This window comes from Crinia signifera, chromosome 7 (genome assembly GCF_055691185.1).
Source record: "Crinia signifera chromosome 7, ASM5569118v1, whole genome shotgun sequence".
In the NCBI taxonomy this organism is placed as follows: Eukaryota; Metazoa; Chordata; class Amphibia; order Anura; family Myobatrachidae; genus Crinia; species Crinia signifera.
The window spans coordinates 47,711,335-47,736,376 of record NC_139223.1 but is presented as its reverse complement, the minus strand read 5'-3'; the positions used below and the strand labels follow the sequence as shown (position 1 = coordinate 47,736,376).

At 43.9% G+C, this 25,042-nt stretch overlaps 1 protein-coding gene across 2 annotated transcripts in view; it reads right to left on the bottom strand.

Annotated features, from left to right (window-relative positions):
- Positions 1 to 3,030: 3,030 nt before the first annotated feature.
- Positions 3,031 to 25,042, bottom strand: part of CLCN7 (Cl-/H+ antiporter 7) — a 56,347-nt gene continuing 34,335 nt past the window's right edge. For both annotated transcript variants that reach the window (XM_083152988.1, XM_083152989.1), the window contains 13 exons: positions 23,784 to 23,838; positions 22,762 to 22,822; positions 18,277 to 18,415; positions 18,017 to 18,110; positions 16,735 to 16,907; positions 16,158 to 16,209; positions 15,583 to 15,710; positions 13,986 to 14,071; positions 11,831 to 11,963; positions 9,273 to 9,332; positions 7,556 to 7,732; positions 5,928 to 6,008; positions 3,031 to 5,384 (listed from right to left, as the gene is read on the bottom strand). In XM_083152988.1, the coding sequence (XP_083009114.1) occupies positions 5,298 to 5,384; positions 5,928 to 6,008; positions 7,556 to 7,732; positions 9,273 to 9,332; positions 11,831 to 11,963; positions 13,986 to 14,071; positions 15,583 to 15,710; positions 16,158 to 16,209; positions 16,735 to 16,907; positions 18,017 to 18,110; positions 18,277 to 18,415; positions 22,762 to 22,822; positions 23,784 to 23,838 (1,326 nt within the window). In that variant the 3' untranslated portion in view covers positions 3,031 to 5,297. The remainder of the gene's footprint in view (positions 5,385 to 5,927; positions 6,009 to 7,555; positions 7,733 to 9,272; positions 9,333 to 11,830; positions 11,964 to 13,985; positions 14,072 to 15,582; positions 15,711 to 16,157; positions 16,210 to 16,734; positions 16,908 to 18,016; positions 18,111 to 18,276; positions 18,416 to 22,761; positions 22,823 to 23,783; positions 23,839 to 25,042) is intronic.

Sequence of the window (25,042 nt, the reverse complement as noted above, 5' to 3'; positions counted from 1 at the left end):
ATGGTTTTGTCAATTAAAGAAGGATTTTGTCAGAAAGAGTGAACTAGAATAACCCCCATAGTAATTAAGGCTGAAAAAAGACGTTAGTCCATCGAGTTCAACCCATCTAACTTGTAACTACTGACTTGAATAAGTCATATCTATAGGATTCCCTTAGTGTACAAGAATGCATCCAGTTTTGATTTAAATTCATTAACAGTAGTTGCTGTAATCACCCCGACCGGCAATGAGTTCCAGAATTTTACGGCTCTAATGGTGCCGAATCCTCTTCTTAACTCAATGCGGAATTTATTTTCCTTGAGCCTCAGTATATGCCCGTGTGACATTACAAGCCACCTAGTAGTGCAGTGCCAGTTATGTTTCTCACTTTCTGACTAGGCGAGGGTGCCCCATATTAATTTACTTTCTCTCCTTAAAGCAGTGGGGTATCTATAATGCATGCAGAGCACACAGACAGCGGAGTTCAGATTGCACCCTAGCAATTCAAGTGTGTGTGTCCCAGTGATGTCTTTTGCCCAGGGGCCCACGCTAATGTTAAGATGGCCCTGCTTGCAATGACATAAAAGGGACCATACTGTTACGCTTGGTAGTGGCGACAGGCATGTCGTGAATGTTCTGAGTGTACTGAAGCAGAGCAATTTCCTCAGGCAGCCTGTGTAACAGGAGAGCTATAAGAGGACAAACGGACACTGTACTGAGCTGTAAATATGAACTGTGTAGAAGGGGATCCAGGAAACCATCTTAAGATGATGAAGGTTCCCAGTGTCAAGCTCTGATAGGTGAGCAGAATCCTAACAGGAGCTCAGAAGTATTCGGTCCTTCTACCCCTACCTTCTCACAACTTCGGGGAAAATGACTTCTACCCTCTAGTGGTATATTTATCCCAATGCACATATACCATTCGAATTGATGACCGTTGTGGTGTTATTAGATAGCCCTGTGTCCGCAAAGAGTAATGCATAGGCTTGGCCAACAAGCTGCACATGCCACAGTACAGGGTGACTATGGGCTAACACCAGCTAAAGAGAGAAACACTTCATATTCCAGAGCATGTTTATGTTTTACAAATTAGCAATATCCCATTAAAAGCTATACAAACTCTCACAGTAGGGCACAGGTGTTCCCGAGGGAAAGCCAACTCTCACGGTAGGGCACAGGTGTTCCAGAGGGAACAAAAAAAGAAACGCAACTCCAATGCGCTGTTCCCAGGATTCGTACAGAGATCCTTTCTAGCGGGAGAGATGTTGTTCCTAATTTCCAAACATAGAAGGAAAAATTCTTATGTTCTAAGATTTAGAAGAATTGTCTCACCTAAGTTGAAAACCATACGGGGCTCACCTAATCCTACTTGAAGACGTTCCCATAAAGGTATCTTTATAATTTTCACAATTTCAAATCCCACAAAGATACAAACTCGCCTAAGTAGTGATACCTATGTTTATTTGGATGGAATTGTCCTGTCGTTTGAAGTTTAAAGAATAAAGATACCTTTTGTACAAACCTAGAAATCACCACTTAGGTGAGTTTGTATCTTTGTAGGATTTGAAACTGTGACAATTATAAAGATACCTTTTATGGGAACGTCTTCAAGTAAGATGAGGTGGAGCCCCGTATGGTTCAACAATTCTTCTAAATCTTATAACATAAGAATTTTTCGTTTTATGTTTGGAAATTAGGAATATCTTGCGAACTAGAAAGGATCTCTGAACGAATCCTGGGAACAGCCCAGTGGAGTTGCATTTCTTTTGTGTCCATTTTGTATTGGGTTTGGAATCCCACTTACTTCTCCCTGCTGCAGTTCTTTTATAAGCGCAGGTGGCTTGGTATAATTTTTATATTAACGCTCTCCAGGGAAAGCCAACTCTCATGGTTGGGCACAGGTGTTCTCGAGGGAAAGCCAACTCTCACAGTAGGGCACAGGTTTTCTCTAGGGAAAGCCAACTCTCACGGTATGGCACAGGTGTTACCAAGGGAAAGCCAACTCTCACGGTAGGGCACAGGTGTTACTGAGGGAAAGCCAACTCTCGAGCACAGGTTTTCTCTAGGGAAAGCCAACTCTCACGGTATGGCACAGGTGTTACCGAGGGAAAGCCAACTCTCACGGTAGGGCACAGGTGTTACGGAGGGAAAGCCAACTCTCACAGTAGGGCACAGGTTTTCTCTAGGGAAAGCCAACTCTCACGGTAGGGCACAGATGTTACCTAGGGAAAGCAAACCTCACGGTTTGGCACAAGTGTTAGAGGATAGAGTAACAGTATGGAAAAGTAGAAAGGGAAAAAAGTGTTTCTACACAGCCTGCATTACATAAGCAAGTATCCCACAGGCATATTTTCTAAAATACACTGACTTATTGGGAATACATACAGTGATGTATTTGCATCTGTGGTTGGTGTGCCATTCGCCTATGTTTGGTCACAGAAACTAGAAGATAGTCATACGTTTTGTCACGGCAGATGAGGAAGACATATCAGAGATGTGTATTTGCATTTTATGTTAAACTTATAAAAAAAAATGGAAACTCATGAAATGTTACAGCAAGCATTTGGTGGAGATACAATTGGCCGCGCTGCAGTATTTCTGTGGCAGAAGCAGGGAGTCCTCCCTCGCTGCTTCAGGTGTCGGCATTGACAAAGTTGAGGAGATGTTACAAAAAGGATAACATAAAAAAAACAGAGGCCGTATCATTCATTTTGAATCTGTCCTCATAAAAAGGCACAGGTCTGTCTGGTTTTCTAGCAAGAACCTCTGCACAGAGCACAAAGCCATCTGCTGGTACCTTATACAATAAATATAATAGAATGTGAGAATCAGAAGTGAGATTTTTTCTAAAGCAGCAACAAATTACATGCCAAAAGCAACCTGGGTTTGCAGTTTAGAGGATTGCTACTTAAAAAAAATATATATATATAATAATTTGAAATCTCTCCCAAAACCTCTCACTTTCCGATTCTCAAACCCTATTACAGTCCACCCCAAGTCTTGATTTCAAATCCACCAAACACATGATAAAAGACTAAATATGCAGTCATCCTAAACCGAAAGATTTATTTAAAGGTTTCCTCAAACACCAACAAGGTTTAAAAACCATTAAATTCAAAGCAAAAACACACCCATCATACACGCATACTACTGTATAGTTACACAACCACACATATTGTTACATAGTCTAATAACCCTGTCATAAATTTGCAATATTTGGCATGTATAGCAAGTGGTCACTTATTGAGGTTTGGTGAACGCAGGATAACCCTGCAGCCATTCCATGTTTGCCTCTGGCTAGTGCATTGGGTACAGGCAGACAATTGAGAGTCATCACTGGAGTGTTTGGTGAATAAGTGTGAAATCTAGGTGTGCAGTACACAATGCGTGTCAGTCACTGTGGTCCACATTACAATCCATCAACAGATTGAACTTAAAGACACATGGCAACTACTCAATAAGAAAAAAATGTAACTTCAAGTAATAATGCTGGGTCCAACAAATAACATTAAAATAATAACTCCTGATACTTTAAGACTTTTGCCTACATTCAGCAGTTGTAATCTCAGAAACACACTGCTATGTCAGGTAGGTGACCAATCTCAGTTCAAACACTGGTACGTCAGGTAGGCGAGTGGTTTACAAATGATCTGTCAAATGAAAGCAACAGAATGTTTCTAGGGTTAAAACTGCTGATTTCTGGTAGAAAATTAAGTTTGTGGCATTATTTCAGCAAACATTAGCTACACTCTACTGATGTCAGAGACTCATCTCTGAGGAGACTAATGGGCCCTACACACATGCCGATGTGTGCAGGGCTACCTAGCTGCGCTATGTCGGGCTGTGCTGCGCCGCTATCGCCTAGCACACAGAGCTGACAGCCCACACACAGAGCGAGCTGTCAGCTCTGTGTGCTAAGCGAGCGGACAGCACCAGTGTTCTCCGGTGGGAGAACACTGCCGATGCCGAGATTGATGGACACTGTCCGTCAATATCGGCCACCGATAAAGACGCGCGGGGACGCGCGCCGATGCAGATACAGCCCCCACACATATACCGATGTGAGGGCATTTGCTAAGGGACTTTGCAAAACTAAGCAAAATCGCTTAGAAAATGCCTTAATATCGGCATGTGTGTAGGCCGTATTAGGATGCACATTTACTGTACAAAACCCAGCATTTGGCTGAAACATGGTCCAAGCAACAGCTGTATTTTCATGGAGACAAAGGGTATAAAATCAGTCATATTTTCCGTAAACTAAGCCAGAAGGGCAATTTTTGATATGTGCAATAAAAATATAAAATGTTCAATAATCTCAATAAAAAGGGCACTTTAGTTAATTTTTTTTTTGTTTGTTTGAAAGGGAGAGGGGTGGTAGGAAATGGAACACACACAAAATAACTCTTGGGACATTTGTTTCAAGATCCAATACAACAGACAGAAATGTGACAGAAATGCTGTAAATCGAAACACGGGTCGGGTTTAAAAAGCATAACACAACTGCTCAATAACTGATTGGCTATTGAGGTTTAGTGCATATTTTGAAGAAATAACATGTTAGAAAATGGGCCATACTGGCTGAATAGTACCATTACAGACATATGACAATGCCCAGACTACAGACAGGCCGTTGCTCAGCGGCTTACACAAGCAGCTTTACAAAACCTTGGTGTGTAAGTAGACTCTCCCCCACTAGCCATAATGTAATCCTTTCCAATTGCATATAAAAGTGGTTTTAAAAATCAGTAGTTCAATAAAGTATTCAACGAGCTGTGCAAAACCTAATTACACATTTAGGGATAAAATAAAATAGTCAAAGGTATTTCAGTTTAACAGGCCCCCACTTAATGGACATTTGGCTTGAAACCAATCAGACTGCTGGATAGAGAGAATATCCAGCTTATGTTTACTATGACGATTTCTATAGGATAGTAGTTGATTGCAGACATCGGAAGCGGTCATGCTGTAGGCTGAACTAACATCCAGTCTCACGTCCGTTTCCTAGTGAGCTGATTGGCTGGATTCTCATGAACATTAGACAAATAGACACAATCGTAACGCCCATGTGACCGCCCTGTAAGAATGGTAGGTAACATTTGTTGATTTGGAGATTCTATGGTTAAGCCATTTGAAGACCGAGGTATAAACTGAAGTGGTCCGACAATAATAATTCGGGTGAAGACCGGGCCTGCTGTTTATTCCTGGGCCATATAAAAGCACAGGCTGCCTCCAGTGCAAAGTTGTCTTTGTGCTGCAAGTTGCCAGAACTGCTAATGTCCACTGAAAAGCAAGATGACTACAGAACGTGAGGCGCTTAATCACGTCTGCGCCAAACACATCTCCTCCAGGCCGTTCTTTCCGATTCGATAGCGAGCGAGGTCTTTTCTGGTCACCAAACCCACAACCTATGGAGGAAAGCAGACACGTCAGAAACAGAACTGGCGAACACGACTTTAGCGCAAACCAAAAGTAATGACCTCCACCAAATATACAAGCAACATGGACTTATGAAAAAGGGTTTCTGTGAGAACCAAAAGTTGCTTTATTGGGATGCACTACAGAGTGGGCATAGGATAGTTATTAGAACAAACCTACGAGGGCTTCTTCCGATCATAGGCTGAGGCCATTACATTACTGAGGTCATAACTTCTGTCGCCAGCATTAGCGCAAAATCTCCTGGCAGCCAGGACTTCACCCTACAAAGCTTTACCTAAACCCTTATTATTACATCTAACCAGGCAGGTTTCTCCTGACTTCTCCAACTCCACTGAAAACAGATTCCATAACATTTTCTATCAAATAAACCCCTTTGTATTTGTGCGATGAGGAGATTATGGCAGAGATGCCTGTGCTGGTCACTGGAAGAGACACCTTTATATTACAGTAATTATCGAGAGTGCTTGGTAAAGGCACCAGGTAGGTTGGTTGCAGCATAAAGAGACACTTACCCGGTTATGATTATCCACCACCACGAGGTGCCGGAGACCGAGGGCTCGGAATAACTTGAACACTCTGGGTAAGGAGGCTTCCTGTAGTGCACATACAAGTCTGGATTAGTACACACAACTAGGTTACGTCTGAGGGCAGTATTCAATGCAGCCGGGGGATCACCGTAAACAAGCGACCCTCTCCAATTAACAGCATGCTCTTATAGCAAGAGGGGGCATTCTGGGATGTGTAGTACTACAGCAACTAGAGAGCCAAATGATGAAAATCCCTACAATACCCCTGCGTATCTCTGTAAAGGAGTCATGTGATTAAGAATTATTCATTTCAGTGGCATCGAACAGGCAGTTACTGTATGGGGAAAATGCAATCGGATGAGAGATTCAGAAAGTGAGAGATTTGGTAAGAAATCTCCAGGTTTTTTTAAAGCGGCAATCATTTACACGGCAAAACCAGTTTGATTTTGACGTGTAAATGATTGGAGCTTTAAAAATTAAAATGAGATTTCTTACCAGATTTTACTTTGGGAATTTCTGCAGTGAGGAGACCACTATCACCTGTGCCTCCCCTACACCGTAACACTGTCTGCTATCACCTGTGCCTCCCCTACACCGTAACACTGTCTGCTATCACCTGGGCCTCCCCTACACCGTAACACTGTCTGCTATCACCTGGGCCTCCCCTACACCGTAACACTGTCTGCTATCACCTGTGCCTCCCCTACACCGTAACACTATCCTGCTATCACCTGTGCCTCCCTACACAGTAACACTGTTCCGTTATCACCTGTGCCTCCCCTACACAGTAACACTGTTCCGCTATCACCTGTGCCTCCCCTACACAGTAACACTGTTCTGCTATCACCTGTGCCTCCCCTACACAGTAACACTGTTCCGCTATCACCTGTGCCTCCCCTACACAGTAACACTGTTCTGCTATCACCTGTGCCTCCCCTACACAGTAACACTGTTCTGCTATCACCTGTGCCTCCCCTACACAGTAACACTGTTCCGCTATCACCTGTGCCTCCCCTACACAGTAACACTGTTCTGCTATCACCTGTGCCTCCCCTACACAGTAACACTGTTCCGCTATCACCTGTGCCTCCCCTACACGGTAACACTGTTCCACTATCACCTGTGCATCCCTTACACAGTAACACCGTTCCGCTACGTATGTCCCATCTATGTAATCGGATGAGAGATTCAGAAAGTGAGAGATTTGGTAAGAAATCCCCAGGTTTTTTAAAGCGGCAATCATTTACACAGCACAAACAGTTTGATTTTGACGTGTAAATGATTGACAATTTAGAGCATGGGTCTTCAAACTGCGGCCCTCCAGATGTTGTGGAACTACATGTCCCAGCATGCCCTGACAGTTTTGGCATGCTCTTATAGGAAAAAATGTGGCAATGCATCTTGGAACATGTAGTTTCACAACATCTGGAGGGCCGCAGTTTGAAGACCTTTGATTTAGAGCCACACACAGGTTGTCTGCTTTTCTGCAGTGACCTGTGTACGGCGTGAGTAGAAAGAATATCCACCTGTATGCAAATTTGTATCCGTGTAAATATCCATCAGCACCAAAGGGCAGAAATAATGATATGTGAGCAGTGATGATAGGTCCGTACCTGAGGAACAGTGTAGGGTGTGGGATTCATGAATTCCGTCATATCCATCAGACACTCCCGCTCGTCCTGGGACACATGGATAGACTGGATTGGCGGGAAGCGGGGATAAGCATCTCGAAAATCCTTTAACTTCAAGCGTCCCTGAATCACGCTCAGATTTTCCCGCTCAACAAAAACCTAAAAGGAGATGAGATTGGTGGAAGCGGTCACCTTACACGTGATCTCATTAAAAGGTTTACTGCAGCATCACACCGTAAAGTACAGATACAGCAGCTTTTATTGCACTATTTAAGCTCACAGTCCTTGCCATAGTTTAGCAATCTCAATAGCACAGATCAAATGAGAAGAGCGAGAAGGGAGTGGACAATACAGTCCACTCCACCTGCATGCTTATATAGCTTTTAGTAAAACAGCATTTGCAAATGGAATTATATTTGTACATGTTCCCTTGCTTCCGTACACAGTGCATGCATTAACAAAACGGTACTTGCTTCCTAGCACGGCCACAATCTTATGGATCGTGTACCTTTAAGTTAAGGTACACGATCCATACGATGGACCCGATTTCCTTTGAAATCAGGTCCATTTTGCCGGCTAGGACACAATATCGGGGGCATCGCGTCGGTCGGGACCATTAACATTGGTCCCGACGCGATGCCCCCGATATTTCCATAGGCTTCAATGTTAAAAAATATTTTAACATTAAAATCGTGTCGGGAAAGGTAAAATATCGGGGGCATCGCGTCGGTCGGGACCATTAACATTGGTCCCGACGCGATGCCCCCGATTTTTCCATAGGCTTCAATGTTTAAATATTTTTTAACATTGAAATCGTGAGAAAATGTGAAAAATGTGAAATGGGCCAATATGACCCATTTCACATTATAGATGTCCCCGTCGTCACCCCACGATAGACGCCAACCCGAAGCGTGGCGAGCGCAGCGAGCCCGCGAGGGTCGGCGGTGCGCGTCCTCCGACCTTTTCATTCCCCTACTATCCACGTCGGCGTGGAGTTGAGAATAGAATAGCGTGGCGAGCGCAGCGAGCCCCGCGAGGGGACGCGTATAACTTCACAGGTATACGCGGCCGCTCGCCACGCTTCAGGCTCGGTGGCTCGCTGCGCTCGCCACACTATTCTATTCTCAACTCCACACCGACGTGGATAGTAGGGGAATGAAAAGGTCGGAGGACGCGCACCGCCGCCCCTCGCGGGCTCGCTGCGCTCGCCACGCTTCGGGTTGGCGTCTATCGTGGGGTGGGGTGTACGCCGTTAAATTTGGGGGGGGGTTGGGAATATTTTACATTGAATCCAATGTAAAATCGGGTCCCAGGGACCCGATTTACATTTCATTCAATCAAAAAATCGGGTCGAAAATCGGTCGGTCGCGTCGATCGCATCGCATGCGACCAAATCGCATGCGATGCGATCGACCCGATTTTTCCGACACGACCACCCCAATGTAAATCGGTGTGGCCGTGCTAGGAAACAAGTACCAACAAAACCATTTATACCAGGATGTCTGACCGATACGCACATGAAAAAAATTTACCACCACTACATCCCACAGAAAATCCTATGAATAAAGTCAAAAAACACATAAGTGGATATAAAAACAGCCAATTTTCACATTTTATACCCGAAATGACAGATTTTACAAGGAATTAGCCATGCAGCATCCCATTACCGTGGTAACCAGAAGATAGCGTACTAATGTACCTTGTGTTTGAGGAGCACAATGAGCTGGGATCTCAGGATCAGGCCACATAACCGGGGGGGCTGTAGAGGGAGGAGGAGCCAAAGGTTTGAAACAAGGCAAAACAAATAGAGCATAGAACTGAAGAAGCGTAGAACATACATGTAATATCAACATCTTCAACAAGTAAACATTATGGCAGTGTGGACGCGGTGAACGTGGAGCTCATACACCATACCCATTCTAGACGGCACATCTCACTATCATAGAACAGACACCCTATGGACACTGCCATCATCGCCACTTCTTGTTAGTCTTAGAGTTTATTAGAACTGTTCAGATTCCCAGTGTTTTGGGCCCGATTCAGACCCTGCTCGCCGGGCTGTGAGCAGTTAAACGTTATCCCACACGACTGAAATTCCACCCACGTGCACGGCTGCAAATGAGCTCACAGCCATGTACATCGGGCGAAATACATTCGGAATCACTCACCAGGCTGTGTGTTATATACAGCAAGCTCCAATACCCGCTCCAGGCTGTGTGCTATATACAGCAAGCTCCAATACCCGCTCCAGGCTGTGTGCTATATACAGCAAGCTCCAATACCCGCTCCAGGCTGTGTGCTATATACAGCAAGCTCCAATACCCGCTCCAGGCTGTGTGCTATATACAGCAAGCTCCAATACCCGCTCCAGGCTGTGTGCTATATACAGCAAGCTCCAATACCCGCTCCAGGTGGTGCGCTACATACAGCAAGCTCCAATATCAGCTGTGTGCTATATACAGCAAGCTCCAATATCAGCTGTGTGCTATATACAGCAAGCTCCAATATCAGCTGTGCGCTGTTCTTTGCATTCCATATAAAAAAGGATTTCTATAAAATTGGTTATTGTTCTTCTTGACAGGTCTGTTAGATACATGGATAGGGTTCAACGCTGCAGACAATTAAGGCTCCCCCATACATTAGTCCAACTTGCTCTAAGGACAAGTGAGACCTGTATTCCCTGGGAGGGGTCGCACATAATTCGCATGCGATTTATTATATGAAACTCCCAGGGAACTGCAGGTGGAGGGAGCAGGGGGCGGCAGACAGAGGCAGCAGGTGGGGGATGCTGGTGAGCAGAACAGAGAGCCGGGCAGTGGGAGCTGAAAGAAGCTTTCCGACAATCAGAGCTCTTAGCCAATCATTGGCTGCCCATTCATTTGTATTTGTTTTCCCTTTTTGCAGCTCCCTGCTCCTCATGCAGCCTACCCAGCTCTCCGTTCCCCTCGCTGGCTCACCAGTGTCCCCAGCCTCTGTGTCCGCTGCCCCTGCCTGCCTCTCTTGGTCAGCTAGCAGCATCCCGTGCCCGCCTCCCTGGTCGGCTCATAGCTTCCCCCCACCAGGAGGCTGCACATAAGATTTAGCAAATCTTATGTGCAGCCGGTCCGACCTCCCAACTCCAATGTGCATGGGGCCGCATATCAGGTCGGACGGGATATGTACACATGCTATTTGGCCCAATCCATCCAAATTGGGTGAAATTGGCCCCAAATCGAATAGTGTATGGGAGACTTAAGCTTTTACCCCCTCATCAGAGGAGGTAATGGCTAAGACAGTAGAGCTAAGTAAACATGCTTAGGATAGACATAAGGATCAAATATAGCGGAGATGACCAAAAGTCTAAAATCATGGCAGACTAGACGAGCCAAGTGGTCCTGATCTGCCTCCACATTCTGAGTACGATTCAGTGTGTACATGGTGAAAACATGATTGCTCAGTGGTTATATCTTGGCATGGATGGCAGAAGTACGTGTGTTTAAAAAAAGAAAATAAAGGTAAAACTTTTATGTGTATGTTTTGTATATTAAGACTTACAGTAGATGTTGAGTGACGGCGGATATGCCACCGTATGCCATCCAAAATCATGCATGATGTGTGGGACATTATTTCCAAAGTTACAGGGTGGAATAGTGTGCCTCCCCTGCATACTTAACAACTGTCTGAACTGAGAACCAACAAGGCCAGGGCATAGCACCCTTCTTCTTGGTCATGTATTCCTGGACATTAGTCTTGCCTGCATGCTGGAATTCCAACCCTGATGCCACCTAATAGGAGTAAGATTGTGTCCCTCTACATAGAGTGGGAGGAGAAGACAGATCTCTAAGGTAGTGAAGTCCTGGGAAGGAGACAGCCGGTGTAGGCAGGTATCAACAAAGGCACTCTGGAGCTAGAGTTCAGCAGACACAGGATCCTGTAAACCAAAGCCCCACCGTGCATAACACCCATCAACCTTGAACTACTCATTCGCATCAAAACATTGAGGAAGCTCCAAAACAGGATGGAGGGATCACCTTCCCTGTCCTGGATATTGTTCTATGTTTTGGGCTAGCTTGGTCACTTGTCATTCACACAGTAGATCGTCTAATAGCTTGGACAATAGGGACGCCTTCTGCTAGGACTGTAGCATTATTGGGGCTAGATAGATTCCACCAAGCTCAGGTCATGTAAGCTTTATACTTCACTATAGGTCCTATCAATCTATCCAATACAGAGTTTCCCCCCTGGATATAATCCCTTTGTGAATAGCCCCCTCCTCACCTCGCCGGTTTGTCCATTGTTCTCCACCACAGGAAAGCCATTGTGGTTGGATGTAGGTTTGCTCAGGATGTCCACGATGATGCCGACTTTCTCCCTCCTGCGCAGGTAGGTGACCGGGGTACTCATTATTTCCCTATAATAAAGCACCAGCGGGTGAGTACAGAATGGAGATATGTGGCATTGTATCTACATGTACTGTGCAATTTAGTGCATGCTAGTGCTCTCGGATATCAAGCATTTGTTGGACAAGACGTAAAGTGTTCTTCAAAGAATGGAGATGTGCAAATAGAGCATGGGAAGGCACTTCAGCTGCTGTGGAACTACACATCCCAGCATTCCCTGCCACCCTTTTACAATGATTTAACAGTTAAACTGTGGCAGGGCATGCTGGGATGTGTAGCTGCAAACTCCATTTATAGATCCTGTGTACATACAGATCACAGATAAATTTCCCAGGTTCTAATCTTTAGTGTTAATGCCTCACACTATACATCAAATGGTTCATATGGTTGAATAGAGGAATCCAACATCTTGCTGAATATGAGAATCTTCAAATATACATCAGAAGCCTTCATATCAACAAGCTTGTTAAAAAGAATAAGAGTTTGCAATGCTGTGCTGGGTATAATAAGCAACATATGAAGATTGCCATGCAATAACACATACTGACCACAAGAGGGCAGAAAAACACCATCATAACAGAAAAAAGTAAATGCTATGACAGTGACACTTACACCCATTCTTTCTTTTGATTCCCTTTGCCAGGCAATGGTTTACAGGCACCATATTGCTAGTATCTACCTTTGGTGTTAGAATATCATTATTCATCCTGCCAAATACCTCAATCCAACAATTTCTATTAAAAAAGGATGAGGAATATATCAATTGCAGGCGATAATTTGTAAACTCGAGCAGTGCTGGGATTTTCCAATCCAGCTGAAGCGGAGAAAATGAACAGCGGTGATTATTGTAGAAGATAGCGCAGCCCTTTTTACGTGCAGCTTCAGAGAAAGTCTAATTTTATTCCCCTGAAATAGTTATTTGAATGAAAAACTGTCCGGACTTGCTTCAGAACCCCTTGGGTACGCACTGATGTCTAAAAAGCTATTGGAGTCTTCCAATTTCCTTAATTAGTCTGTAATTACTTCTCTTCTGGTAGCGCTGTGCTCCTCCTGCACTTCCCCAAAACGCTGAAGTCACTTCCGCCTGATTGTTCAAAGCGTGCACCCATGTGTGCGAGACCTGTCACTACCAGTCGTAGCAGAGCATGCAGCAGCCGGGCGCAGCAGAGAGAGGAGCAGTCAGAACTTGGTATGTGCTCGTATGGTCGACATTCATTAGGTCGACATGAAAAAGGCCAACATGGGTTTTTCATGATCCATACTTTACCATCCCAGTGGACATAGAGGGGGAATATAATAGTGTGACCAGCGCAGGGGGATGCAAAACACTTTTACGGTGTCCACTGCAACATTTGTCGACACACACCTAAATACAAACCCCATGTTGACCCAGAACACATGAGCGCGTGCCCAGGTGTTCCGTGGCTGCACCATTTTTGTTGTTGAGGTGGATTAGAAGGTTCTCTTATACTTTGTAATATATCATATTTTCATGCTGCACTTGGCCTACACCAGTACCATCTTTTTACGTTTTTAGATACAAAGGCATCGAAACCATTACCATATCGAAATGGTCATCACCACCTTTCCTAACAAATATGCCTTACAGTTTATAATTCCGGAGAAGTCGATTAGAATACAATCAAATTTTATGTCTACACGAATTAAAAAAAAAAAAGAAAAAAAAAAAAAAAAAAGAAGGGTACAATGACTACAATACGTTTTTACATTTTTAGTAAATTAATGAAGATAGGTGTGCACACACTATGAGATTCGTCCTGATTCGTTTGTGATTGATTTGAATGATACGCAGTGTACGATTTGGACTGTATAGTACAGATCTGTACTATATAGTCTTGCCTGCAGTCGTATCGATTTACACTAAATGGACGCGCACATCAGGATTGAATCAGCATCGAATGAGGCTGAAAAATGTTTGATGTCCATTCGATTTGATTTTGACTATATAGTTAAAAATCGAACACAAGATCTCACCGTGTATACACAGCGTAAGAGTGAGTGTTTGTACTGACCTGGCAGTGAGGGAATGAGATGTGACTGGAGCTTCCCAATGCAGGAACGGGACACTCTGCAGCTTAATGTGAAGATCATAGAGACCCTGCAAAGAGATAGAAATCAGGTCGCAGAAATTAATACACAGTCACATTATTATGACCACCGCCTACAATTGACATTGGCAGTGTGTAGCCCATGACGTATATATGTCTCCTGTTGTGCGCTGGCTTGGTGGGTATATAATGTGTGCGATAGGTCCTCCGCGCACACAGTATTACTCGTTATCAAAGTTGCAAAAAGGGATGATTTTTGGCATTTAGGCAGAAGGAAGGTGGAAGTATTTTTGAACTGCTGCTGTGGTGAACATATATTGTGATTGGACAAATCGCACAGTTGAGACATGGAAACCGCAGAGAGCCATAGGTCATTTATGTGAGGTGAACATTGGCTACGAAGGTGCGGGAGTCTTGTTCCTTCCCATATCCTCTCCTCATGGGGTAGTCATTCATGAAAATAAAAAATAAAAGCGAAGATGTGTGTGGAAACATCAGGGAGATAATGGGTGCAAAATTTGTTTTAAAATGATAAAATCTGTGATCTGACTTACCATACTCACATATTGTGTGTACAGTGTCAAGTGTAGAATGAAATCTTTAAAATAGTGGCGTGTTTTCTAATAAAGATGGGCAATGTCCTCGGACACGGTATAGTTGTGTATAAATCATTGTCTAAGCCATTGGCATATGACCGATGAAGTTGCCATGCCATGCCTTTTGTATTATATCTTTCTTTACCTACGATATATGTTGGGTTTTTTGTTTGGAAAATTTGGAAAAATGTGGACTGATCCTCATTGAATATTGTCATATTTCCAGTTCTATTGCTTGTAATAACGGTGTTATATGAGGTTCAATAAAACATATTTTGAAAAAAAAGTCCCTCACCAGATTCACACTTTGGAACTCCTTGAAGGTATATGTATGTATCAAACATATTTTTCACTAACAATATGGCAGACTAGAGTAAACATAAAGGTTTCTTTAATATAGGGGAATACCTAACTAACACTTTAGTAGGGGAAATTAATTGTATTAAGGTTTCTTAGTTTTTTTAAACAGGCCGCATACAGTATTTGTTTTTTTAAATACTTTAATTGTTCCTCATATGTAAAAACCATAAATAGGTTAAAACAAGTTAAATGAACAAATAGTCCAGTAATCCAAAACAGACCACAAGTGTAATCCCCCCTATCATGGGGAAAATGGGGCTTTAATCATCTGGTCTGTGGGCCCCAGAAGTTCCAAAAAGCCAAGGTTTAGGGTGATGCTTAAAGAATGAAATAAATGAAAAAAGATAGCCTGGATCAGTGCATTCAAATATCAGAATTCAAGCAAGTACCTTGGTTTGGGTTTTCACCACAGTGGCCCACCTTAGAGCAATGCCATTAAACCAATGCATTTCAATACATAGATCTTTCTCAAGGTCTAATATCCATATCAATATAATTATATCATCATCCCTATATGTCATGTACAGGTGCAATTGTGAAAAGTAACTTTTTAATATAAATTTTCTTACTGCCTATTGCACCCTACTCACACACAGGGCTCTTACCTCAATAAAGATGTCTCCAACTATTTTGGCCGTTATGAGGACAAGCATAATTGGGAAACCATAGGTGACGTTTCCAGTGGCCTCTACCATGATAACGGTGAGACTCAAGGTCATCCTTACGATGCCACCTGGGAAGGAAAACAGGAACCAGTTGAGTAGACCAAGCATCTTGACAAGCCTCTCACCAACCACCAGTCCAGCCCCAGCCATTTGTGTATGCCATCTACTATTTCACTGAAGACTGGGCACATTTACTAAAGCTTCTAAAACGGAAATGTGGGGATGTTGCCCTTAGCAACCAATCAGATTCTGCATCCTAGGATGCAGCTCGGATCAGTAATGCAGTAAGAGACGCGACATCGCCTGCTGCCTTACCAGATTAGTGCCATCACTGCTGCCTCCATGTAAGCAGCAGAGACAGCAGATCATTCCACATTGGAATCAGACCCTTTGTCCCTACATCTGCTTATACACTCCTGGCAGTCACACAGAGAATTACTAAACACTCACATTCCACACAACAGGATACAACAGACAGCCTTGCGTGCATTTCCTCCATCTGCTGAAACACTCACCCAGCTGCGCTGCGGCTCCCATCAGTGCATACTTCCCAGGATCGGCCCATGACTGCACAAGGGGAAAAAAAGGGATTAGTAACATCATTATGTCCAAGGATGATCACACTTTACTTGCAAAGCAGTTACCTACTGCATCCGGTGACGTGGTCTAATGCAATGCAAACAATGACTTATATTCTTACCTTTTTCTTTCTTTTATGCAATGGCAAACACTAGAGTAGTACACCAAAGCTGTTCACATTGCTTAGAAACGACATAATCCCCTTCACCTACAAAAACCACCATGCTTGTCCTGTTGAAAGCACGGTTACCAAAGCTGCCGCATTACCGCATCTGACCAGCAGGTGGCCTGACCTATAAGTGGCGCACAATAATAAGGCAGGGTTTGGTATTGTAAAAGTGCATACACACAGCACGATCTGTCATTTAGTGGCGCCAGCGTGCAAACATTTGAATTCCCCACGTAGAGGTAGGAAACAGTGTTAGTCTTTCATTACCTGGGATAAATATACAAGGTAATCTGATAACCAAATATAATAGCTGGGACATTTCCCAGGTGACACAAGGAACTTACAATGGACTCGTTTGAAATGTTTGTCAACAGGATTCCAAAGAGCCTCCCCCATGCAGCGCCAAGAAGTAGAGAAGGAATGAACACGCCGGCAGATACAGTCAGGCCATACGTCCAGCAAGACAGGCAGAAGTATATCAGGGTGAAGAGGCCCAGGGTCTGAGGGTTAAAGGAACCTGTGCAGGACATATAAGGTGACATAATATTTATTTCTCGCTCACACAAGTTCTTTGGTGATGCCCCACCCACTGAGCGATAGGTGGGTATAGTCTATATGGGCAGGTATGAAACTGGGCCCTTGAATAAGTGCAGAGACACTGCAGTGCTGCCAGCAGAACACTTGTGTGACTAAGCCCTACACAAAGCCATGTCGGCATGTTCCCCTTTTCTACAGCAGGATCAGAATTTTTATGTAAATCACCAACACGGTTGATCTCCCAATGACATCAGAAATTTGCCATCGGCAATTGTATAAGCCCCTATATGATTTTTAATTGTATAAGCACCCTAATGGGTGCTTACAATGTTAAATGCACCCCCACTATCAACGCCAACCCGAAGCGTGGCGATCACAGCGGTACGCGTCCTCCGACCTTTTCATACCCCCACTACCCACATCGGCGTGGAGTTGATTTTATATAGTGTGGTGAGCGCAGCAAGCCCCGCGAGGGGACGCGTATTACTTTACATGTATTCCACGTCCGCTCGCCACGCTTCGGGCTTGGTGGCTCGCTGCGCTCGCCACACTGTCTAAAATCAACTCCATGCCGACGTGGATAGTGGGGGTATGAAAAGGTTGGAGGACGCGTACCGCCGCCATTACGGTGCCTATACAATTAAATTATCTTATAGGGGGCACATTTAACATTGAAAACACCCATTAGGGTGCTTATACAAATTTTAAACCGTATACCATTGTATATGGCATACAATGGGATGGTATACAATTTAAAATTGTATAACATCGGCTGCCATCGCGTAACATCGCATGCCTTATGGTATGCGATGGGCACCGTGCTAGGAAACAAACATATACGTGTGTGTGTGTGTGGAAATGGATATAGAGAGCGCTTGAGATAAAACCTCCACCCACCTTAGTGCAAGACTTAATAGTGGGTACAATGTTTTGTGATTTGTAAAACAATTTTATTTAAAATATATATAACATAGTAAAAATTCAGACACTGTAAATGTTTGACATGATAATTTGGCAAAGCCATGTTTCCACATAGAGTAGAGACCCGAATAGAGGGGTCTAAACTAAGAGATACTGCGGTGGCCTTACCTGCTGGATCATGGAAAAGCCTGCGGACGCTGGTCTCCGGAGTGGTGAAGAATGCAGACGCCATAGCGTTATACTCTCCATCCGCGCAGAACAGCTGAGGGAAACAGACATTCAACAAAGTGCAAATACCACCACAATCCTCAGTCTGGTCATACACAACAGCAGCAGCAGCAGCAGCCTACAACATGAGTAGACCCAGTATCCACCTTAAGGCTACCCATACTTCCACATGCAGAAATACAACCACAATGGCTCTGTACCTGTAGTGGGTATTCCACGGATCCCTCCCGCACCGGTTGGCAGTCTGAGGAGCAATAAATCATAACAAAGGACACAGCGGCTGTCACAGCGGCCACCAACATGGCTTCAATCACCTGCAAGCCCCGGCTGTGCAAGTACCTGTGGAGAAAGATCATCAACCATTACGCAGTCCACAAATTACTTTAATCCAGTATGGCAGGAGAATAATCATCAGCCTCAATTCTAACATTCTAATAAGGGTGAGGTCTATATAAAAATCTAATATTTACATGGTAAAAAAAAAAATAATATCTAAAAAAAACCACACAAAACTAATTATTCTGTTTTTTTTTTTTTAATGATACAATTGGAGCAGTTAAGTTGTGGTGGTGACAAGATGAGCCGAGTACTTAAATAATACTGAAAGTAACTCACTAGTGAAAACCGAGGTTCTGCCCAAAACTAAAATCCCAGAAACGGTCCTACTAAAGGTGATAAACCAAACTTAAGTTTAATTTTTTATTTTTATTTAAAGACGACCTTTATACAGCAACATATTCAAATAATATATCGTGAAATGTGTTTTAATAACTGCACAGTTTACGGTCACCCCAGAACCTACTACTCTCCAATTTTACTGAGCTCAGCCGGGAACATGGTCTGCTGTGAGCCGCAGCCAGAGCCTTCCCAGGACCTACAATAGTGGGCAGTACATACCTAGAGATAGAACAGTAAAAGGGGCCTACACACACAGAGATTTGCTGAGTGTTCTGAGCGATGCGTCAGCTCTGAGCGATCTTTCTGGTCGAGACTTCTCCAGTGAGAACACTGGCCCTGACCGATTAATATTCAGCGTACTGGATATTAATCGCCGGGTGATAGCGACTCCCGGGGCCACATATCTCTATGGTCCCTACACACGGAGCGATGTAGGGGGATTTTCTAAGCGATCTCACGTGATTTCTTAGAAAATGCCCCTAAATTGCTCCATGTGTAGAGGCCACAAGGCCAGAGCATGCGGTACTGTACCACATAATATATCAATAACATAAGTCCCGTAATGAATTTAAAAAAATTCTAAAGTAACAACTCATTGAGGGCCGTGATTCTTAGCAGGATGATGCGGTGCAATGTCTGTGTCTTTTGCCAAAAAATATCAGCCACAACATGGGACAATTTCCTGAATATCATTGCAAATAACTCAGAACCAGGCCGGTAGTCTGTACGTCTGTTTCCGTAATTGGTATTAAGCTCTGTAACAGCCCTTCATCCGAAATAGGCACCCACACACTAAGTGTACATATCATTCACATCCATCATCCATGGATTTAAGTTCCTCTACTAATCTAAAAATACATTTAGGCTGAAATCTGTGGCAAAACCATTATGTATAGATGACAAACATAACAATCCGACCAAGGAAGGGATTAAATAACATTTATCCATTTACTGCTGGAAACAAAGTCCTTCTCCAGGAGTCTAATGCAAAAAGCAGGACATTAAATGGGGGGAAAACAAAAACACTTTTGTTAACAAAAAATATTAACGATAAAGGGCCTGATTCAGACCTATTTGCCATTCTGCGTATCTTCGCAGATTGCTGAAACGGGGATGTGTGCTGACGTCCGCCTGGGGAATGACCAGCGTTTTTAAGGGGACACCTATAAAACACTGGGCCTTCCCCCTGCTACCGCCCATGACAGGCATTCTCACAGGTGGTTTGCACTTGGCCATATTCGCACATGCACAGACCCCCTCACCATGCAAAACGGTCCCGAATTCGGACCCGAAAGAACGTGTTGGACCCAAAATTCCTACAACCCAACCAGTAGGATAATTCAGCATCAGAATCCGACACTATCATCCTAGGAATTATTTATATAAAACAGGATTCACTTTAATGCACACAGCAGACTTCAAACTGATACTGCAGGGTGCTACCAGAATCCAAAATAACCCGTAAAACCTTACCCAGAGCTATAGGAATAGCAAAGACAGGTTCTCTTTAGGTACCATGGGGTAGATGTATGAAGCAGTGATTAGGGAGGAGAAGTGATAATGTGCCTGGTACTTTATTATGATCACCGGCCAATCAACTCCTGAATGTTAAGTTACAGGCTGGGTTTAAAAAGGGACAGCTAGGAGCTGATTGGCTGGTGATAAAAGTACCAAGCACTTTATCACTTCTCCCTGCTTCATACATCTACCCCTTACGCCCTTATTCTGGTTCACTTGCAAAGGCAAATTCCTTCTCAAATGGTCAAAACCATGCTGCACTGCAGGTGGGGCAGATGTAACTTGTGCAGAGAGAATTAGATTTAAGTTATTTTGTTTCTGTGCAGGGAAAATACTGAATGCTTTATTTTTACACGGCAAGATCTCACTAGATCTATCTTGCAGTGAGTACCAGGCACTTGATCGCGTGTCCTCCCTTTTCATGGCTTCATACATCTACCCCCATAATCTGTATACTACATAGGTAAAGGTATGTGGACACACAAACATTCCTATGTTGAACATATTATCCTAATATCATGTGCATTAATATAGTCGGTTCCCATTGGGGAGCTATAACCATCTCCAGCCCTTTAGAAAGAATTTCTAATCTATTCAGCCTGTCAGGTGATCAAGCCTGGCCCACAGCTGGCAGTGTAACTCAAAGGCACACAATGAGGTTGGCATCAAGGTTTTGTGCAGGCCAGTCACGTTCTCCCAGATCCCACTGGGTAAACCTCCCCCCGTGAAACCGGCTGCATACAGTTGTAAGCAAACAATTCTCTAGATCACAGGTCTTCAACCTGTGGCCCTCCAGATGTTGTGAAACTACATGTCCCAGCATGCCCTGACAGTTTTGGCATGCTCTTATAGGAAAAAATGTGGCAATGCATGTTGGAGTTTCACAACATCTGGAGGGCCACATGTTGAAGACCCATGCTCTAGATCAGGCATGTCCAACGTTGGCCCTCCAGATGTTGTGAAACTACACATCCCAGCATGCTTTGCCACAGTTTTGCTATTAGAGAATGCTAAAATTATTGCAAAGCATGCTGGGATGTGTAGTTTCAAAACATCTGGAGGGCCAACGTTGGACATGCCTGCTCTAGATCATCATAGTATGCTGTAGCATTAAGATTTCCTTCAATGGCCAACCATAAATAAAAACAGGCCCAAGTTCATTATTCCTACTTCAAACTCTACAAGTAAACTTGGAATTGAGCAAATCCCGTGTTTTAGATCTGATGTGTGGTCCAGTTTGCATTGGATCAGAGCCTCTAGATCACAAGTGGCGCATGTAGGAAGTGGATCGGACAGCCTCTGGCAGCACTTGCTAGGATCACATGCAAAAGGCAGGATCGGCTGAGATTCCTACCCCTGGAGAATTTGCAGTAATGTATGGGGGCAATAAGGTTTGACTAAGGTGTTAGCATGGCTGAGTGCTGGATGCACCAGATGATAATGAGATTTGGTTGATACACACACCCAAAGCGAGCAGGGTTCCAGTTTTCTAGTCTGGGACAATATTTAGCAAAAAATGGTTTATGGCCGATGTTGAATACTTTTGTCAATGATGGGGGAGAAACAGATTGTTTCCCTCCATCTATGGCACAGCAAAACCAATGATTTGCTTTTTTTTTTTTAAAGTGCCGGAACATGGAGCATAGCTCCACCTCGACAACCACGAAGCCACACCCCTGTGTTTTGATCAAACACAATGGATGACCAACAATATTTTCACCTATCTATAGCCAATTGCACTATTGCCATCGATGGCAACCGTTGATGGCAATGGCAACAATGACCATCCCTACTGCTCCTCAGATATTGTCAGATGTCTACTTTCTAATAGGGATGTTCATCTGCCAAATACTTTTACCATCAAAGATGTAGATAGTTGGTTTCCTGACATTGATAGTAGCTGCATGAATGATATTTTCAATGAGCCCTGAGGGTTGGGACTGCCGCATATGATTGGCTGTGAGCCAGCCTCCCTGCACCACCCGCTAGCTCTTATACAGTGTAAATAGGATGTCCCGCCTCCTTCGCAGGACCAGCTGTCAGTCACAGATCAGTGCATTTTTAGAAACATTGGGAAACCCATCAATGGCAATATACAGAATGGTTACCCGTCATTGATGGCTTGTAACTATTGATGGAGGCAACACAGAAGACCACCCCTTTTTTTAAGCTGCACTAGAAAAAAGTCACAGGTCCTCCATTCTGGCAAATGGGACAATTTTCAGAAATTACCCGCCTAGAATCAAAGCAAAACTGAAATGCTAACTAACTGGTTGCGGCTAAGGTCAGTGTGGACAATGCTTTGTGACACAGACCACTTAGATCTTATCATCATCTGCACTTGAACTCTATGACCTATAGACCATAGGTGGTCCATGTAAATAACTCAAACATATAAAAATGAAGTACACGACGTGGGGTCTGTAGGAAAACAAAGACTCAAGCAAAAAAGACAGCATGAATAGATAAATGGTGGAACTTCAGGTTACCTGATCCTGAACATGGTCAGCCAGTTGTTCAAGGCATTAAACAGAGCTCCCAGCATGCCACCTGCCAGACCAAGAAAGGAATAAGGCGTCACATAATGCAATAAAGAGAAGCACAGTCACTGGCGACTCATTTACAAGGCCTAGGCCAAGAAACTATTATGGGACTACAGCTGCAAAGTGACAAGATTAAACAATATAATATTAATAATAAAAATAATATTAAAATAAAGAACATTCGGTAATGATGGTCTCTTAGCCCCAACTCCTCAAGTAGCAATATAATAGTGGTTTTAAGGACCAAGTATATACTGCAGCATCAAATGAGCAATTGGCCAGATGCTTCTCTGTGGAAGAAACACAACAGTACTGCCAGATAATTTGATCCGAAAAGACAGAACCGTTAACAGTGCGGTTATCATGCGACCTTGCTAACCCTCCTCATGCATGATGAAATGGACCCTCAGCCCCCATGCCCAAGCCAATTCTGCCACTTACATAAATGGCTAAATTAAACACTCATTAGGTCATAGGTTGAAGATGACAGATGTGGTGGTGGTTTACTCACCATCACTAGCCAAATGGAACATTTAGTCATTTACTATGTGAATGTAAGAAAATGGGGCATACTGAATAGCGCCAGAGGTACGGGATGCCAGACTTACTGTTTTTGTTTTTTAAAGCGGCAATCATTTGCAAGGCCAAACCATGACTTAAAAGGATTGCCGCTTTAAAAAAACACCTCAGGCGAACTTGCATGATATTACATATGCCCAATGGGGCGGATGTATTAAGACTGGTGAAGAGAAAGTGGAGATTAAGTGGAAGGTGAGAACGCATCAACCAATCACCTCCTAACTCATTATTATTATTTTTTTTTTTTTAAACATAGCTGATTGGCTGTTGCGTTATCACCTTCTACTTTATCTCTTCAGCAGGATTAATACACCTGCCCCAATATACGCTTTTATATAACTTTGTGGCAGAAGAGTCCATCACTTTACTTGCTGTCTGCTCAAACTTACCCACTGCACCCATCCCAATGAAGATTGGAAGCTCAAAGTACTTGTAGCTGTTTTCCTGCAAAACAACAATGCATAGCAAGACATCAATACTGAGTGATAGCTGGGCTCTTCCCTCTCTAACCATTTACACACCCGAGACGCAACAGTAGCGAGGACCCCTCCTATCATCTCACTATTATCCAGGGCATTTGCTGAGCCGGTCACTATGTGAGCTGAACAGATAGTGGGGGTTATTCAGACTTGATCGCTGGGCTGCTGATTGGCAGAACCCTGCGATCAGGTAACAGTCGCCCAGCCAGAGTGAAATCCCGCCCCATGCAGGCCTGCAGAACGATGTACACAGCTTGCAAAAATTCCATCCATCGGCAAATAGCAGCAAATTCATACACAAGACACTCACTATCGAATGATCTTTCCACTGTGTGCAGTATTTGCATAGTTCAGGACTTACTCGGCGGCGATAAATCAGATTGACTGGGATTGGATGGGTGTGGTATGTGACTCCGACAGTCGGGATCCCGACAGTCATTAGCCCGACTGGCCGGACTCAGACAGCATGGCGAGCGCAAAAAAGCCCCTTGCGGGCTTGCTATGCTTACCATGCTGCGGGCACGGTGGCTCCCTACGCGAGCCACCTATTCTAATTTCCCTCTATGGGAGTCGTGGACCCCCACGAGGGAAAATAGCGGGTGGCTGTCGGGCAAATGACTGTCGGGATCTAGACTGTCTGGAACGCGTCCGGCACCCAATTGGAGCAGGCCTTCCCCTAAAATGCCTGGGAACACTGGTGTTTTCCCTGATCCTACCAGAAAATGACCTGTTTCCACCCCCAGGGATCACAAAAATGCTCTTTATCGCATTTTTTTACTTGAAAATAAGGACGGGGCTCACTTTCTCCGAGTGGCTACGTCCCCGAGGACATGCTCTGTTGCTATTGGCTAAAATGATTGACGTCTCCTGGCTGCAAAGACAGAAGTAATGGCGTGTACACATGGTGAGATTCCTTTGCTAGTCGACTAAAAGTTTCGATTACTATGCAATCTTTGCTAACTCATGTGCTATTTACATATAATTCCTACGATCTACATTCAAACTGCACTATAAAGTCATTGCTGCACTGTCTATTTGGCTTTTCGATTTCAGCTGAAAGGGAGCGCGCATCAGCATCACATAGATGATAGCTTAAAAACATGGGTACTTGTGAGTTATCCGGGCGTCCGATTTTTAAATCGGGTCGGATCGGGACATCGCATCGCATC